The 17403-nt window shown below is 42.4% G+C and overlaps 1 protein-coding gene across 1 annotated transcript; it reads right to left on the reverse strand.

The window, feature by feature from the left end:
• Positions 1 to 814: 814 nt before the first annotated feature.
• poc1bl (POC1 centriolar protein homolog B (Chlamydomonas), like) lies at positions 815 to 17132 on the reverse strand. Its single transcript, XM_069695199.1, has 11 exons — positions 16985 to 17132; positions 13377 to 13828; positions 11071 to 11240; positions 9468 to 9657; positions 9118 to 9303; positions 8730 to 8847; positions 6719 to 6895; positions 5205 to 5336; positions 4185 to 4295; positions 2707 to 2859; positions 815 to 2613 (listed from the first exon to the last, which is right to left on the reverse strand). The coding sequence occupies exons 2-11, from the start codon at positions 13760 to 13762 to the stop codon at positions 2482 to 2484; spliced, it is 1755 nt and encodes a 584-aa protein (XP_069551300.1). The 5' UTR covers positions 13763 to 13828; positions 16985 to 17132; the 3' UTR covers positions 815 to 2481.
• Positions 17133 to 17403: the final 271 nt, after the last annotated feature.

Here is a 17403-nt window from a genome sequence, read left to right on the forward strand (position 1 = left end):
ATCTGATTAAATAATTGTGCATATTCCAGGCGTATGTTAGTCTTCCTTTGTTGTGTTGTGCTTCCTTCCCTGCACATAGTTGAGTGTCACCCAGCTTTATTATGCCGCAAGCCTCACTTTTGTCTACTAAAAAGAGTTCATATTGTCTTCATTTTTTCTTTTGCGCCAACCTCAACCATCAGAGAATGATGATATAGATTTCCTGATGAGATTAAAACATCAATGATTTGAAGTATTACAATTCTAGTCAAATAAAACCCATCTAACCCTTAATTATTGTACTGTTTGTCAAAGTACTACCCAGTTTATGAAAATAACTGTTTTAAAATGACTTTAAATAGCTTGAGTTGCAATCTTAACTTAAATGTGAATTAAGAACATGGTAAACAAACCATATATTGTGACTTACATTAGCCATTCTCTAAGCCCACAGACACAGAAAACAATGTTGAAACATTACACATTGGCTATAACATATATGTAATCTCACATTATTTGGTGTTAATGGTTTGCTCCACTGAGACCAAATTCTTGTTCATCTGCAGCCTGCCATCAGCAGTCATGTTGTCTGCTTTGCTACCAGTAGGTGATGCCAAATGACTATGAATGATGTAATCCATGGCAGAATAGCATGAACAGTGGATCAGGACTAGTGAGTAAAAAAAATTAAAAAAAATACATCATGTTGCTCAAACCCTCACACAATAAAATGACACAAGTATTGGTGTTACAGCAGCTAATAGGTGTCATTTTGTGATACTGGACATTGCATAAAATGAGAAAAAAGAGCAACAAAAAAAAGCTTTTGTTCTTCTATTTCTGATAGCTTAACTGTAAAATATGTCAGCTGTGTGCTGGAGAGAGTAAAAACAACATGAAAATGTGTATTTGTGGTTAGGTTTTTTTTATTATTATTCTTTCAATCATCCCAACAGCTTTATTCTTTTTTTTTTTTTTTTTTTTAAAACATTAATCCCATTTCACTCCACCCTCTTCTTTATATAAAGTAATCAACTGCCCTTTTCCATTATCAGTAGTTTTAGAGGTGTTTTACATTAGCACTGTCCCTCTCTGGTCCCTTAAACCAAACATTTACAAAAGGTAACACAAACACAGAAGTCATCTTACATGTTTACCGGCTGCATCCATTGATTAGTATGAATATCTCATATTCATGATTGCAAAGGACCACAGAGACCAAACATTTGCTCAGTGATAATCAGTCTCCTCCAAATAAAGCTGCTATTCACCAAACATTTCGACAACAGTTACACTGCATATCTTGGTGTTTGAATCCCAGTAGAAACATCAATGGGGTCTTCAGTGGGAAAAAAAAAAAAAAGCCAACAACAACACAGGAGTGTTTTTGATGCAGTTTCAAGTACAGTTTACACAGAGAAGTCTTAAAAAAACAGTGGCACAGAGGTGCTCCCTTTAAGGCTTTTTTTGGACTAAATATAAGAAAGTTCATCAAGTCACCGTTATTTAAGTTTTTAGCATTTAAAATGCTCTAAATACTTTTTGACACCCACAGGCACATTGCATTTCGGCACACACAAGTAATTTTTTTTTAGGATGACAGTTTTTCAAAGGCAAACTGACAAATGAGTTTAGATGGTATTCTGCAATTTACACAACAGGGAAGAAGAGATTACAACATTACTGTCAATTCCCTCAGCCCTCAAGGGCAAAATGCCCTTAGTTCTAATGCTTAATGAATACTTCAAGTCTTGCTCAGGCATTTTTCCGCTATGGAACTGGCTCCAGAGAGAAGAGATTAAGAAGTAGTCCAACGTGACCAGGACACGCTCTCCCTATTTTCCCTCACTCGATGGAGCATGTTAGGAAGTAACTGGTTTGGGTCAAAATGCTGCTGACCTTACCAGTCCCGACACATCGTCTTTCAGCAGCTTGCTTTCAACAAATTTTGACAAGCAAACAATCAGGCATTTAACAATAATAAATCAATATTAATTGCACATTAAGGTAACATTCTATAGTGCGACTGGTTTTCAAAGAAACTGTCTTTCATCTCCTTGAAGGCACTTCATCATGTGCTGGACAGTCAAATAAGTTTCACTGCTTTAAGGTTGTTGCAAGAACGGATGACAGTGATGACACTTCAGGTGTGCAATATACTCCATTTTGGTTGCAGAGGCACTTTGATGAAAGCAACACAAAAGCATAAGTCTTCAGTTCAGCTGGTCTCCTCAAAAAGACCAAATAAACCTCATCTAGCAGTTCTCATTCAGTCCCCTGCACTCTGCACCTATTCAGTTTTCATATGGGTATTAAAGCACTGAATTGGATCAATCATTGGCTTAAAGTGACTTTTTCCAACACCTTTTTTTTTTTGCTCACCATTCCCATTCAAATGGAGTGCAGGCTGGGAGAGCGAGAGGACTGGGAGCAGCGGTAGTAATTGCACTACGGTCATCGAAGGTCACTTGAGGTTTCCTGCTACCTTCTTTCCTCCTCATTCTACCACTCAAACTTCCATTGCTGGGCTTTGTCTCCTGGGCTGCACCGCCTCATCTGAGCGTCTGTGCGGCCCTCCGTCGTGCGGTAGGCTGTCACACACATGTCTGAGTGCGGATGGTAGATGGTCCCATCCTGAGAAGATTGAGGGGGAAAATGTAGATGAGATTTTGTGGAGGATTTTGAATAATGTGGGTGCAAATGCATTCAGCTGCGTGAAGCCCTTACGTTTCTGAACTCCCACGTGATGCTGGGAGGCTTGAGCTCCCCGTCCCGAGGGCAGTGCCTCATCCCGATGGAGGTCTGTCCTTCAAGTACTTCAGCACATAGCTCTGTCACGGAGTTGAAACGGATCTCCTTCTGAGATGTGTATTCAAAGTACTGGAACACAAGAGGGACCGGGTTTTGTGGCTATACAATTCAAATGTGTTTCTGTCTCATGAGTTTGTGTTCGGAAATTTCTTTGAAAAGAATCCCAAAAGGAAAGAGGTTAAAACGCTGTTCCTTCCCTTTCAAATTGTTTTGCCACATCTCTCTTTATGTAGAAAGACTTTCAACAAGCCAAATACTGTAGGTTTTTTCCACAAGGATTACAGGATGTTTTTCTCTTCCTCTCCTCTGAGCTCATGTCCTGAGAGAGCCAGCACCGTATGGTGTGTCTGTATGTGTGTAGACGGATCTCATCAGAAGAGACAGGGCCTTGGCCCTCTCAATCCAGTAGACGTGAACACAAACCCAACTCTTCCCCCTCTGGTGTCATTTCAACAACGCGGCCCAGTGGGACAAAGGATGCCACTCTCCCTGGGCAGACCGTTAAATGGAGGGTCAGGTAATCAATCTTCATACTTCCCCATCCTTCTCTTCACATCTCATACATCTTTTAGGTGCATCGGGACCCATGATGGTTGTTTCTAATAAAAGACTCACTCAGGGCCACTGTCTCTGGCTTCAGACTTATTTACCCAGGCTGCGGCATTCATTGTGCCTGTGAGGCTCATGTATCTTTTAAATGGAACGCGGTTCTTATATGGGCCAGTGAGGAGGAGGGGGGTGGTGATAGGCTCTCAGGTTTTTGTTTCACCGGGAAGCCATTCAAACATTGATTTTCAGTCACACCTGGTGCTTTTTGTGGCCGAGGACACCTGATGCGGTGCATCAGTGGGGTTATCAGAGATATCAAAGCAGGTTGAAGATCTACAGAAAGGAGTTCTGACTATTGTCTGACTCCAACATTAAATATACATCTTCAATGACAAAGAATCTGCTGTTTGCTAAACCATCCATCACTCGAATTGGCAGCCAATCCGGTTAAAAGTACCTGTGACTTGACAGTCTTTTTGCCGCGCGCGCGCGCGCGCGCGGGGGGGGGGGGGGGGGGGCGCGCGCGCGCGCGCGCGCGCGCGCGCGCGCGCGGGGGGGGGGGGGGGGGGGGGGGGGGGGGGGGGGGGGGGGGGGGGGGGGGGGGGGGGGGGGGGGGGGGGGGGGGGGTATGTCTGCAACACTTCATTTAGTTTTCCCTTCATTGCATTCAAGTCATGCTGGACGCACCGGCAGTGAGCAATTTTCTGGTGTGAATCGAGTGTGGCAGCTCATTTTAGGGGTTCTCCCTCCGGGCCAAGAGAAGTTGTGGGATTGTGTAGAGAGAGAGTGTGTGCATGAGAGAGATGGAGATCGACAGAATAAACACGATGAAGTGCTTAACGTACCTGGTTGCCTCCCTGACCATGGCAGCCGAACAGAGAGATGTGGGCACCTGTGGGATTGTGCTCTGGAGCATTGTAGTCAAGACACTCTGAATGTATCCCCGAGCTACGCACCTGGCAGGAGGAGAAAAACAAATATGGGTCCCAATTAAAATGCAGAACTGCACATTGATTCCTGCGAGGAGTCTATCTTCTTGGTTTTATTCTCTACAAGCAGGTCAGACTGTAAGACCACCCACTCAACAGTGAAGCTGGTAGATTCAGTCAGCTAATTCAATTACAGGATTCAGTATACAGTATCAGTAAAGCAGACTTCTGCCTGCTGTTTGCTTATTTTCCACATCAACACACACCTATTCAGCATGAAATCAATATGAAATACTTTCTTGTGCTTTTGTGAAAATGCCAATATTTCTCCGTCTGAAATGGTCATTTCAGGTCATGTCACTGTGTACCTGTAATGTAGGCGTGTAAACTCATTTTAGTTTCGACATCATTTCAATTTTGGACATTCCCCCTGTTACATGTCAATGTGAACTATGAGACAAGTGCCAGCACGACCAGGTGGTGGATTTTGGGATATTAGGAGGAAAGAAATCTTTCAGGGAGTTTTCTTTCTCTCTTCAGACACAAAGCTTACATTGTTGTGGCTGAAATGTTATTTATTTTAAAATACAACATTGAGCCAAGTAAGGATTTTGTGCAAATCATTTTACAATGGAATACTTCACCGGGTACCTGGAGTATAATAGTTTGGAGCCGAGTCCAAAAGGGTTTCAAAGCCTTTGTTTGTCTTAGTGCAGCATTCTCACTTTCAACAGAATTTTCCCACGTCATGGCCCACCCTTGATACCCAGTTTCAGATTTAGGATAGATGGAATTAAGAAAGAACACACTGCTGTGTTCTGTAGCTACATCTTACGCAAATCAGCGCAAGATCTGAGGTGAAAATAAAAAACAAATGCTGCACGAAAAGGATAAATAATGGTATTCAGATAGAGTGTATGATTAGCAGACACGTACATCCCCGTGCCAGCCTTCCCTGTCCTCAGGTACGTGCAGTTCAGGATAAATGTTCTTCAGATACCAGTCAAAGCTGTTGCATTTCAGCCTCTCCCTCAGCAGCAGCCGCTCTGAGATATCCCCGTAGGTCTCCTGTGAAGTGAGCACACACTGTATGAGTCATTGTTGCGGGTGACAAATCTGGTTATATTTGGTTGTTGATTAAAAATAGGCCTCCGTGACAATATGGGATCATCTCTACGTTTTGACTTCATTCATAACAGCACACACGCTGTCATTTAAACACACACATGACACTTTGTAATGTATTTGTGCGGCATCTAAAATAAAACAGTTACACCAACAAAAAAAAGCAAATATTTAAATCCTGGTTATGATTGCTGAATCCTGTAACTCAATAACAATGAAGTCCTCAGGAACCCGACTAGCAGTTGACTGCAACGTGTATACTTTAGATAACTGTGTTTGCTAATGTGTGTAACTCCACCTTAAACAACTCAAAGTCCAGAGCATTCACACCTTACTCCTTTGCATGTGAGGATGGACGGATAAAACATGGCGCCAGATGTGCTAAACTATTTCAGTCGCAAATCTAGTGCTCTTATCGGCATTTCAAGATCAGAGGACACAGAAAAGGTCGCTGGGACAACCAAGAGAGGAATGTGGTTTCTCAAATAAACAAACAAGTGTAAAAGATTGTACTCCTTTGTGAAAACACTAGCTGCAGTTAAGCCATACTACTCTAATTCTCCAAATCCAGGATACAAAAATCCCCTCCTCCCCCCTAAAAAAAATTGCAAAAATAAGCAAACATCAAGAAGATACTGTTAAGTGGTTGTCGATCTGATTAAAAATTGCAAAAAAAACCCCACCTTAATATGAAATCAAAATAAGTAATTCGATATTTTGCACAGCTCAGAACCAATACTATGTCTACAGCTCTATAGCCGGGGTTGGTTGACATACTATGACATCAGCAAAATGGATTTGGATCTGCCGATGTGGTCTGGCAGCACTGTTCAATCTCCCCCTTGCCAGGTAATTTATTGTTTGATCAAAGATCCCCAACATTAATAATGTACTTTTTTTCAGATAGGTGAAACTGAGATACATCAATTTTTGATGGTGCTCAATACTCAGAACCTGAGAGGCACGGCACACAAACACACACATGTGTGAGTCCTCACACAAACACATACATCTGACCCAGTCAGGCAGACAGTGTGTGATAATATGTTGGCACCTCGACAGGTGAATCTAAATCTGACGTCACAGGTAAGTCAAGCTCTGTACCATATTAACACAGTGCTCCAGGGTGTAACATGGCATCACTGCAGGGTTTCAATTTAGCACGAGTTGAATGAATAACAAGCCTGTAACAGGCTAAAAAAAGATGAAGTCAGTACCTAGAGAACAACTTTGTTTAAATAGGATACAGGAAATATTCAGAATCACAGCAACATGTTTAGTTAGACACACTATTTAAAAAAAAGCTTTATTTGTGAATGTCCTACCTTTCTGGCTGGGGGGTTCCTGTTGTAGAAGTGTTGTTTATAAGAGTCCATCCAAACCTCTGCAGCTCGCACAGTATTCTGGAGGAAGTTGGGCCGTGCGTATGGGGCCTTTTTAGGGAATACATGGCCCACATGAGAGCAAGGGTGAATCTCCAGACTTCCCCCACACTGCCACACCTGAGGGTGTCAGACACACAACATGACATAGGAAAGATCTTATTGGTTTTCTTTAAAGTCAAAAACATTACTAGCACTATTCATCCAATATTTATTTATCGTTTTTCCCATTTTCTCCTTTTTTTTTTTTTTGTTACATAAAGCTCGAAAACAAGTGCAACTAATCTTTTTTTTACAGTACGTTTAAAATGTATGAGCCCACAGCAGAATTAAACTAGAAGGGTCCCCAGAGAGCACAGAACTCAGCTGAGGCCAATAGTCCACTAATCTGAGATGTGCAACTCTACAACCGCAACCACAATTAACTGTCTGGATACATCTCCGAAGCTATTAGAGTGATGTCAAAATACGCTTGAGCCTTGTTGAAGCCTCACATCTCAGCAGTGCATTTATTATGTACCTATAAATTAAGAATATTTCACATACCTAATATTTGTGAAAAACAGAAACATTTTACTATTTACCACTGTCCCACAGCGCTGCATAACAACCACATTTGAGCAGTTACAGTTTGACAGTTAGTGTCTGTGAATTTCGACTATGCAGTCATAGTAATTCAAGAAGTGCCGAACAAGGGCTACCTCTTCTATATAGTTATTTGCTATATTGATATAAACTTACTCAAATTAAAGCAAAAGCTTGTCACTTTCATGCAGCATGTCCAAATATTAAAAGGCTGAACTGGACAGCACATCATTTTAAATGTTGCAAATAGTTGATATTTCCAACTGACAAATGCACTATTAGCCAAGATTTATTTTTACATCTTCTAAAACTTTTGTACTATTAATGTCCCTACACAGGGAAGCCTAAACATCTATTTGAAAAATAATGTAAAAACTGTGTCCTCTCGTCAGTATCACCATAAAGATTCACCGCCTGCCTCTGGTGAGTCATGCAACTACGTCTGAACACATCTCTGATTTATGGATCAATTTACATGGCAGAATTGTTTGATCTTTCACTGTTTAAAAAAACAACAACAAAAAAAACAACAACGACAACAACACCCTTAAAGAATGAAAGGTTGTTAACAAGGTATTTCTTAATACATGGCTGAGCTATGTTCCAATTACACAAGGCTAAATCATTACCATATGTCTATGGCCAAACAGCCTTTACAAGACAGTCCTTTCCATCTGAATTCACCAGGCCTTTTACTCCACACCATTATTTCTCAGCGCTACAAAAACAGACCTGAATCCACTAAACATAAATTATGTATGGAAAAAGTCTGGAGTTTTGGTTCCACATGCATAACACATCACTCACAGGAACAGTCCTTTCGTCTTCACACTGCAACACAATACACACTCTAAATCATACACACGTAATTTACCTTGCCCATCCTTGCATGCACCCTGCTACACACTTGCACGTAGCAGTGCCAATTTGATTGACGCAAACAAGTGAAAAGCAACACCAACGTCACAACGAGGTATCAGCCAATATCAGGGTGCCATTTCAGATGCCGTGGCTGACTGCGATCTGACACTGACGTGTCTCTCTCACACCAACCACCCACTGACTGTTAGCTGTTAAGATTGATGAATCAGGGACTTATACTTTGAAAACATATTCCTCTCGGGTAATGACAAGCTGATAAACCACAATTCCCTGATCCCTCTGTCTGCTTTCCATCATGGTGGCGAACAAACTGAGCCAGTGGATGCTCGGTCTGGGAACAGGAAATTTGGTAACAAGGAAGTCAGATTCGTCACTCTTTCCCGATAGTTTTAAAACCTGCTCTCTGGTCTCATATTGCTAAGTGGCACTGCGGCGGTAAAGAAGAGACTTTACTATGTGATCCTCAGTGGGGGAAAACTGAACTCACCCTGAAGGACAGCTCCAGATTTTCTCCACCCCACACCTCCATGCCCATGTCATATGTGCCAAGGTACTCAAAGAAGGCCTTGCTCACAGCAAATAAACCACCTGCCATGGTAGGAGACCTGAGGGGGATACAGGGACAGGAACATCATTTTATTATGACTGTGTTAAGGTGACAGGAAGTATAATGGCTCTCCCAATGTTTTAAAGATCAGCCACATGTGTTAGGGTGTAATATAAGTAGAACATAATACATAAAAGAACAGGTAGAGTGACAAATTAGAAGTGAAAGATGTATTACAGTTTTGACAGCAGATCTCTACACTGGTATGTGCCAATCTGATAAAGTGATCTCTCATGTGAGTCGCTGTTGCGAAGTATTATACGGTTACCTGATGGGGTCAATGCGAGACTTGCGCCTCTTACGTTCCACTTCGGGGACAGAGTGCCACTGAAAGGTGAGTCTCCAGTCAAATCCGCCGATCATCGGCTCGTCTGTTTGCATGTAAAACTCGAAGGTGTTCCAGTCAATGGTGTCGATCACGGGGCACACAATGGTACTGGCGTTCTCACCGATCCTAAACGCGAAGCCAGTATCACGCAGAAAGAAAGTAAGATGGAGGGGGAAGGGTGTGTGTGTGTGGGGGGGGGGGCAAAGATTATTTTTGATTCATGTACAGTGTGTGCCACTTTATTTTGGTTTAGATTGATCAGAAAACTATAAATAATCTACTTTGATCACCTTTCCAGCAGAGGCTCGATCCAGCCAGGGACACACTCGCAGTGGCAATCAAGAAATGTCAGTACATCCCCCGTGGCATAGGTGGCGCCGATGAGACGGGCCCGGACCAGCCCCTCTCTTTTGTTGGTGCGGATGAGCCGCACACGTTGTAGATTACTGATGTAGTCTGCTAGCTGGGACTTCAGGTAGCCTAATTTTCATAATACAGACACAAATACAGATAATCATCTCTCTCATTGCAGCTATGTTATTTACTCTTCATACAAAGCTGCTCTGTCTTTAAAGGTGGACTTTAGGCTACTAAAGGGATGGGAAATATAATAACAAGCTGACAGACACAGCTACAATCAAAACCTTAATGAATTTGTTATGGTTAGCATGTTAGTAAAAAAACATGCGTCTGCTTTAAAATCAATCATTAAGCAGCATCCATTTGTACCTGTGTCACATGTCGAGTTTTACTTCTCCCCGTTTTGGTCTTGATTAGTTTGGCTCAGGCCGAGTGCTTGTTTATTTTGAAAATACTAGTGACCCCTTATTATTACAAAGTTATTATGAGTTGAGTTTTGACATCAAAACTCTAAATTTATGCAGGTCTAGTTGTAGAATCACATTCAAATCTGAGATGCAGAATGAGTGCTTATGTATAAACTCTTTTCACTGTTACCTAATTTCCAAGATGGCATGTTTGTGGGCAAAGGACAGCTGAGATCAAAAGAAGGATTGGTATATTAGATCCTGTTGAACTAGCATGAAAAGTTAAGTGGAAGCTGTCAGCCCTCCAGTCGCTGTCTGTCTGCAGTAACCCTCCTGGCTCAGGAGGGGCATGTCTAGCATTCCACTTGGTCAGGGTGGTTAGAGGAGAGGAAATGATGTCAGAGCAGCTCAGTCTCACTGAAGTCATCATTATGGTGTAATGTCTCCGATACATGGACCAGACTAGCTGGGACCGAATACTAATTCCATTAAGACGGGCAGACATCAAGCTCCTCCTATATCCAGTTTCTGAGACGAAGTGGTATCGCTCTCAGAGTTAGCCTGCAGAAAGCAGACATTCCACTCACTGATGAAAACTGTGAGGTGTGGTTGAAAGCTCTCTGAGAGCCAGTGAGCAGACTTTGACTTGAAACTATTTGGTTACACATGTTGTCCCCAAGGTCAAGAAAGTTCATGGCGAAGTCCCTCACTGTCTTACACAAAAGATGACTGGCAAACAAATGAATGACAGGCCTTCTTTTGTCTTCTTACCCTTCAATCAAACATGTTAAGAATAAGAGGTGATTCAAAACCCCTTGCTTTGCACATCATTCTCGACAAAGAAATGTGTCCCGACTTGTTCCAGAGGGATGTTTTTCTAATTGCTTTTGGAATTTATCCAGAGGCATTCACTAGTCTTTTTTCTATATATAGCCGAATCCTTCTTGACATGTTCCTTTGAGTACTGTCATTGTGATAAAAGCACACAACTGAGGTTTGGTTCGTCAGCTTTACCAAACTAGGCCAAGACTGTCAGTCCTCTTTGTTTCCCAGCTGGCAGGACATAATTGTGGCAGTTTTACTTTTACAGAGATGAAATAAAACAGGTTAGTGCAGAGTGTCAGACCTCGGTCGCTGTAGTCATCAATGAGGATGATCTCTTTCAACAGGATGGCAGGCGTAGTCTCCAGCACGCTGTGAATAGTTCTCAGCAGCGTGGACCAGGCCTCGTTGTAGAAGGCTATGATCACAGAGGTGGTGGGTAAATGTCGGTAGTCGAACTTCTTACTTCGGCATCTGAGGTATGCGTTTGTGTGTGTTTGCGTGGGTGGAAGGGGAGACACAGTTGACATAAGCATCAGTATTCATGTGCAGTACATATTTATAAAGAACAGCCCTCTAAGTTAACTCGCACGAGTAGGAAATGATTTTTCATACGGCCAGAGCGGCATCAGCAAACTAGTGCGGCAGGAGGAGGTGTCTGGTCTTAATCCAGATGGCAGTCATTAAAACAATAAAGAGCTGCAGAAATATGAATTGGGGGCGGGGAGGGTATCACACCAATGAGCAACATACCGCAGCAGCGCTCCGGGAGAGACCACAGAACGTGAGCAAACAGAAACGAAAAGAGCAAATCAGAGAGACCAGGGACAGAGGCAAGACTGGCTGAAACACGAAAAGTGACCAAATATAAACACTGGAAATTAAAAACTTGAGAAAATGAGAACATTGAGAGAGGAAAAATAGGGAGGACAAATGTTTTCTGCAAAATTTGTTTTACAAGTGCAAAAGGAAATGCGAGCTTAGCCACTGGCACAGACTTCTGGTAATTTTGTAGCCAGACTCGATTAACAACTGTGACGATGCTGGAAGTGAGTTGGAGCTAGACCAAATACATTATGCCCAAGCAATAATCACTACCAGTCAAATTAGATGTCTCTTTCCTTCAAAAGCACTGTGTTTATAGCGCTGCCGCTTCATCATGGAGGGAGCAGGCTGAAGCCAATCTGCCAAAAAACCTGCCCCCAGGAAGTATGATCTAAATATGAAATAGGTTCAGAACTACAACAAGTATAAACACACAACCTTAATATAAAATAACCTGGAAGGACATAACTCATTTGCTTACTGTGCTGTGAGGCCTGAAGCCAAACACTAACAGGGACAGTCTGAAAACAGGAAGAGAAAATCCCCATCCACTCAATAATGTCTGTGAAGAATGCACATAACAACCGACCACGATGACTGACAATCATTCACGCTTTCAAAACATGTTACTTCGTTAACTATCAAAGTAAAATCAGCTGACATGTAACAAGAGAAAAGACAAGTCTGCGTATGTACATGTATGAATAAGTTCTGTTCAGGCCCCTATAGCACACAGCACTGCTGGGTCTCGTGTCAGAGTCACTCTGCAATAAAGCAGGCAGGCAGCCAAGTTCCCTGACACCAAAGCTGTGCACCACTTCATCCCTGCCAATCCACTCCTAACGGTGTTCTCTGCTTTCACTTATGTCATGTTCATAACCGCTCTCCAAAACACCAAAAGGAAGTGTACCTGTCAAAATGTCACTGCAAGTGCCAAAAGGCTTTGGTAAAGTGAACTGCAGCGAAGGAGCGCAATTATAGTGAGGTCTGATAATGATGGCTCTTGTTTCAGCATTATCTTTGAATAAGCACAGGGTGTGACTTTCAACCTCCACTGCAGTTTTCTGCAGCCCAGCATTAAGATTAAAGTATCTTATCAGTCTGTCTTTGGTCATGCAGGCATCTCGGCGGTGAAATGATTTACCGCAGTTTCACCTCTGTGACCAATGAGATATATTTGTCTGCGTCTCCAGTAAAGTCCACTTCAGAGGGTTTTCGCATACCTTTAATGACAGTAATTTAGAAAGCGTATGCTTAGATGTCATCATTAAAATGATTTATGATTCACCGGCCTTGACACGATCAAATGACGGTCCTTACTCCACTGATACCGATACTAGATTTGGGTTTCATCGGAATGAGCGCCAGACAGAGACAAGGCAAGGTTGGAGGGAGAAGCTACAAATAAGCTGAGAATGGCGGTCGACAACAACTCTGCCTTAAGTTCATTCAGCCAGAAGGCTGCTCAGACCGGCTTCAATAAGCCCTGCGATGCATCACGAGAGCCTTCATGCTTCTTTGTAACGGTCGGTGGAAAACTGATTCAAGTAACGAGTTCAGATTAATCTCCACTGAGTCACTAGTTCCTGTCACAATTGCAGCAGAGCAGCAGCTCCAGGTAACATTCAAAGCCATATATGTTTTAGTTAGCATTTCAAAGAAAATAGAAAGCAATAAAAAAAAGAACTAGTGATTTGTGGAAAAAACATTTCAGTCAAGCGATTGTCTCAGCTCATTACTCAGTAAGTGACTGATGGGGTCATTGCTGTTTTTTGCTTGACTCACTCATTCATTCTGTGGTCCTGGATGTGCCGATGGAGGGAGATCTTGTCACTAACGTAAATATTGATAGCGTAGCGCTCCACAGTGTCCTGCTCCTGTTTCTTCTCCTCAGAACCGAGGCTCAGGTGTGTGGCCCGACCCCATTCTCCTGGCGCATTGTTGTCAGGTGATGGTTTAACGTAGAAGGGTCGAGCCAGCTGCCCGTCAGCCCCACTCTCCCCCTCAGAGAGCTGTCTCGCCGGAAGATTGCGGCCCTCGTCTCCTTCCTCCGCGGAGGAGGAAAAAGGGAACGAGGAACGCTCTAACAGTATGTAACCCAGCCATAGCAGCCACAGCAAGAAGCCAGCCTTGGACAGCACGCCCAGTTTTCGAGAGCAGCGGCCCCTCATGATGGAAAGCCCCAAGGAGGCACCGGGACTGGCTGAGCCTCAGGGTGCCCTGCAGGACACAACCCTCTGGAGGAAGGAAACAAAAAGATAAAATGGTTAAACAAAAATATGACCATAGACATTTTTATTTCATGTCAGAAACATACCACGGAGAAGTGAACACATGGGTAGTCACTAAAAATCTAACCACAGCAACAATTAGCTACCACTGAAAGGTGAAGACTCGCAAGATTGAAGCCTTTAGACAAAGCTCTCCCTATTAAGAGGAGGTTTAATCAAGTAGGAACCCATCCACAATTAAGTGAAGTGATTCATCTAAACACTTTACACCTAAGTAAGATTATGTCTGCCTCGAAATTCTCAAATAGCCTGAGGACACAGCTTCAATAGACCAGACCGCTTGTAATGAAAAAAAACAGCACCATAAATATAATTGCATGCTCACGGCTGCATTAAGATGCTCATTAGATACTAGATGGAAGAGGCTAAATTATGACTTGGAGTACAACAATGTGTTGAATAAATTGAATCTGTGGTGCACTCCAAGGAGAGATATGTTAGCCTGATGAACTAAATTACAATGGTGCAGTTGTTAGCCACAATGCATAACAGGAAGTCTAAAATAAGGAGGAGTTTCACTCGATTTGCGCTGCCAAACTTTCATTTTTGCAGCTTTTATGTCTAAGGTGAAGTTTCTAAATCAGCCAATTTACACTTGTTCATGTCAGCACCATTTCTAAGGAAACCCTGGAGGCCTTCAGAAATTTGACCTGATGAACAACATTTTCAGCTTTGGCAAATTTCCTGACTCGCAATCAACTTTTTTTCTCTTCTGTTGAAGCCAAATACACATGCTTGCACAATATCTTACCATCAAAGCAAACGCATTTAAAAAAAAAAAACAAGTGACAACATTCAAACAGTGAGGTCAAAGCAGGCCTTTTGTTCAAATTTAGATTTACTTAAGAATCAGGTCTTTTGAAGCGTTTCTCATTTTAGGATTTCTATTCTCTTCCACTGAGGCAAAAATAGAAGTCCCCCTCCACCCAAAAAAAAAGCCTGGGTGAAATATTAGCACGAGGACAAATCCCTGTTTTGCTAATTTAAAAAGAGGATTAGCCTGGGGTTTGTAGATACGGGAAGACAGACATTTAGACAATTGTGTCAGACAGATCAGCTTAACATGCCAAAATCAAAAAGAAGGTTGTGGTAAAAACAAACCACTTAGCTATGTTGACACTTAACTCAATGTAATCACATAATTGTGTGGCATTAATATTACAGGAGGGTGCCTTTTACAGTAGTGCCAGCCAATGCCGGATAGGCTTTGTGACAACGCTGATGTGCACACAAACACACACTTCATCAGTGCTTCCACACACCGGAGCCCAGTGATGGTTATTTCCTACTTCTATATAAAAATGTTAATTCTGGGAACAGTTCATGTAGTTAAATCAAACTGAAATTGCTCCCCAGATGCTGCATGAGAATCTGTCTATCTATGTTGCAGAATCAAAGGAAACTCAATTTGAGCGAGTCCTTCAAGGCAGCAGCGCAGCCCTTTCACTCCGGTCTGGGCTCGGGCCAGAGGACTCGGGGCGTCCTCCTGGGGTTTCAAAATGGAGACGGCTGCAGACAAAAAACCCTTTTATTGGCTGTCCATCACACCTTGCACTCTCTCTGAATCTGATAGCCTTACTGGGGAGCAGTCTGGCGTGAGCAGGAGGGGGCAGAAGGCTAAGATGCAGTTTAATCCTACCCCACTTTTCGGTGACCAAAAAAAAAAGGGGAGGAAGGAGAAACATTTGGATTTGCCTCTTGAGCTGCAATCTGCAGTGCATGTTTCACGCTGAGGGTCAATATTTGATGTTTTGTTTGATGTTGGGTTCACTTAAAACTCTGATGTCAGCTCTGAGGTACATGATGAAGCCCCTATTGCTCTCCATGATTAGCCTGGAATGAACACCGGGTGCTGAATACAGTACATGACTCATTTCTTTGTTAGACAAAGACAAATTGCTGTAATGGGTGTGACATCAAATAATAACCAGTCAAACAGGTTGACCCCAACTTTTTCAGAATCTAGAAGTAGGGCTGATACAGATTTACCTCATCAGGCCACAGGATCTTTGACAAAATGTATTGATATGGATACTGAGCTTTTTGATAAATAATCATCAGAGATGTGGATATAAGAACTAAATAGGTAAACACAAATAATAGTAAATTTCGAATAAACTCGTGAGTTCAGAAATTTACATCACTTCACCATAACCCAGCATTTAAAACCAGGAAAAGACATCACAATAACTCAAATCTATGAGAAAAAAAAAAAATCTATGCTCATGTCATGAAATTGATATAATATAAATATATTTCCCAGCCCTATTTAGAATACCCACATAAAACAGTACTCCTCTCAAGAGCTCAAAGCTCTCAACTCTGTGACTACAATGCTGACAGCAAGTATTTTAACGGGGCCAAACTGGGATGAGTGATGATGGGCTTAATTCAAAGTTGGACAGAGGAGCCTCCGACATACATACAAATAAACCTAAACAGACTTGAACTGTGCTTTTAGGCAGAGCTTTGACTAAACGCTCTCCTCTCGCTTCACGTCACGTGCTTTACTTTCACGCAAAAGTGAAACTCCTCCACCTTTGCTCACCTCTCCACGGCCTTTCTACTGAGCCAACTTTGAACTCAGTCATATTTTCGGTCGTTTTTATCAGGTTTATGAGCAAAGAGAAAAGAGAGAGAGAGAGAGAGGCAGACAGAGAGAGAGAGAGAGAGAGCCTGTCACGAGTATGGCTGCTAACACACAGTTCAGCAACAGGTCTCTAGTTCTGTCAAACTGAATCAATGTCAGGATCATGATTTGTGAGGGTAAAGGCTTTTTTTTTAGCTGATCTCTCGGTGAAGGTTGCATTAAATTATGCAGATCAGCGCAGCAGGGACTCGGACTAATATGACAAATCTCAACTTTCCAAAGGCACCCGCGATTGTTGGCGACTAAATAATAACCTGTCGCCAATGTCTTTGTAAATCCAACACCGGCTCGTCAAACTGCGTTGACTAAAAGTTACTGGTAAATAAGCATCAGTAAGTCAGAAACACCAAATGAAGTTATCGCCAGCGTTTACAGGCAACTTTGAACATACCATGCGTGACAGTTGGAAAAGCAAAACAGAAAGAGAGGAAGTTAAGCTGGAGTGAGTTTACCTCATCAACAAGTTACATGTCTCGGAGTTTCTTCAAAGTTGCCAAGGCCGTTGTCTGTCCGCCTGACTGCGGTCGTCTTCCAGTTAAACCTCTGGCTTGCAGATGTCAGCATACCCACATCCTCGCCTCCACACTGGGCTTTTGACCTGAGCCAAGGTCGCCACAAACACGACAGAGGTTCCGGTACAACCTTTCATAATAAAAGCATGAAGCGTGCGCAATTCACTTTTATTCACGACATAAAGCCCAGCAACGAAAACAAATACAAATGGCAAACGTTATATAGGACAAATAATTGTTTACATATAACATTGAAATAGAAAACGCTCTTTAAACTAACGTATTCACGGGAAGATACAAATAAATAAATGAATAAATTCAGCCAGATGAAATAGCCTTTGCCTGACATTGTGTACGTT

Source organism: Brachyistius frenatus, unplaced genomic scaffold (genome assembly GCF_029030835.1).
Source record: "Brachyistius frenatus isolate BFR_SWC_R1_liver_20210118 unplaced genomic scaffold, ASM2903083v1 Contig_2, whole genome shotgun sequence".
NCBI lineage: Eukaryota > Metazoa > Chordata > Actinopteri > Embiotocidae > Brachyistius > Brachyistius frenatus.

Coding starts and splice junctions, on each gene's coding strand:
- poc1bl (XM_069695199.1), bottom strand. CDS start 13,762: ATGAGGGGCCGCTGCTCTCGAAAACTGGGCGTGCTGTCCAAGGCTGGC. Junction 6,896..8,729: donor ATCTGGAGCTGTCCTTCAGG/GTGAGTTCAGTT, acceptor TGACACCCTCAG/GTGTGGCAGTGTGGGGGAAG. Junction 2,614..2,706: donor TCACGTGGGAGTTCAGAAAC/GTAAGGGCTTCA, acceptor CAATCTTCTCAG/GATGGGACCATCTACCATCC.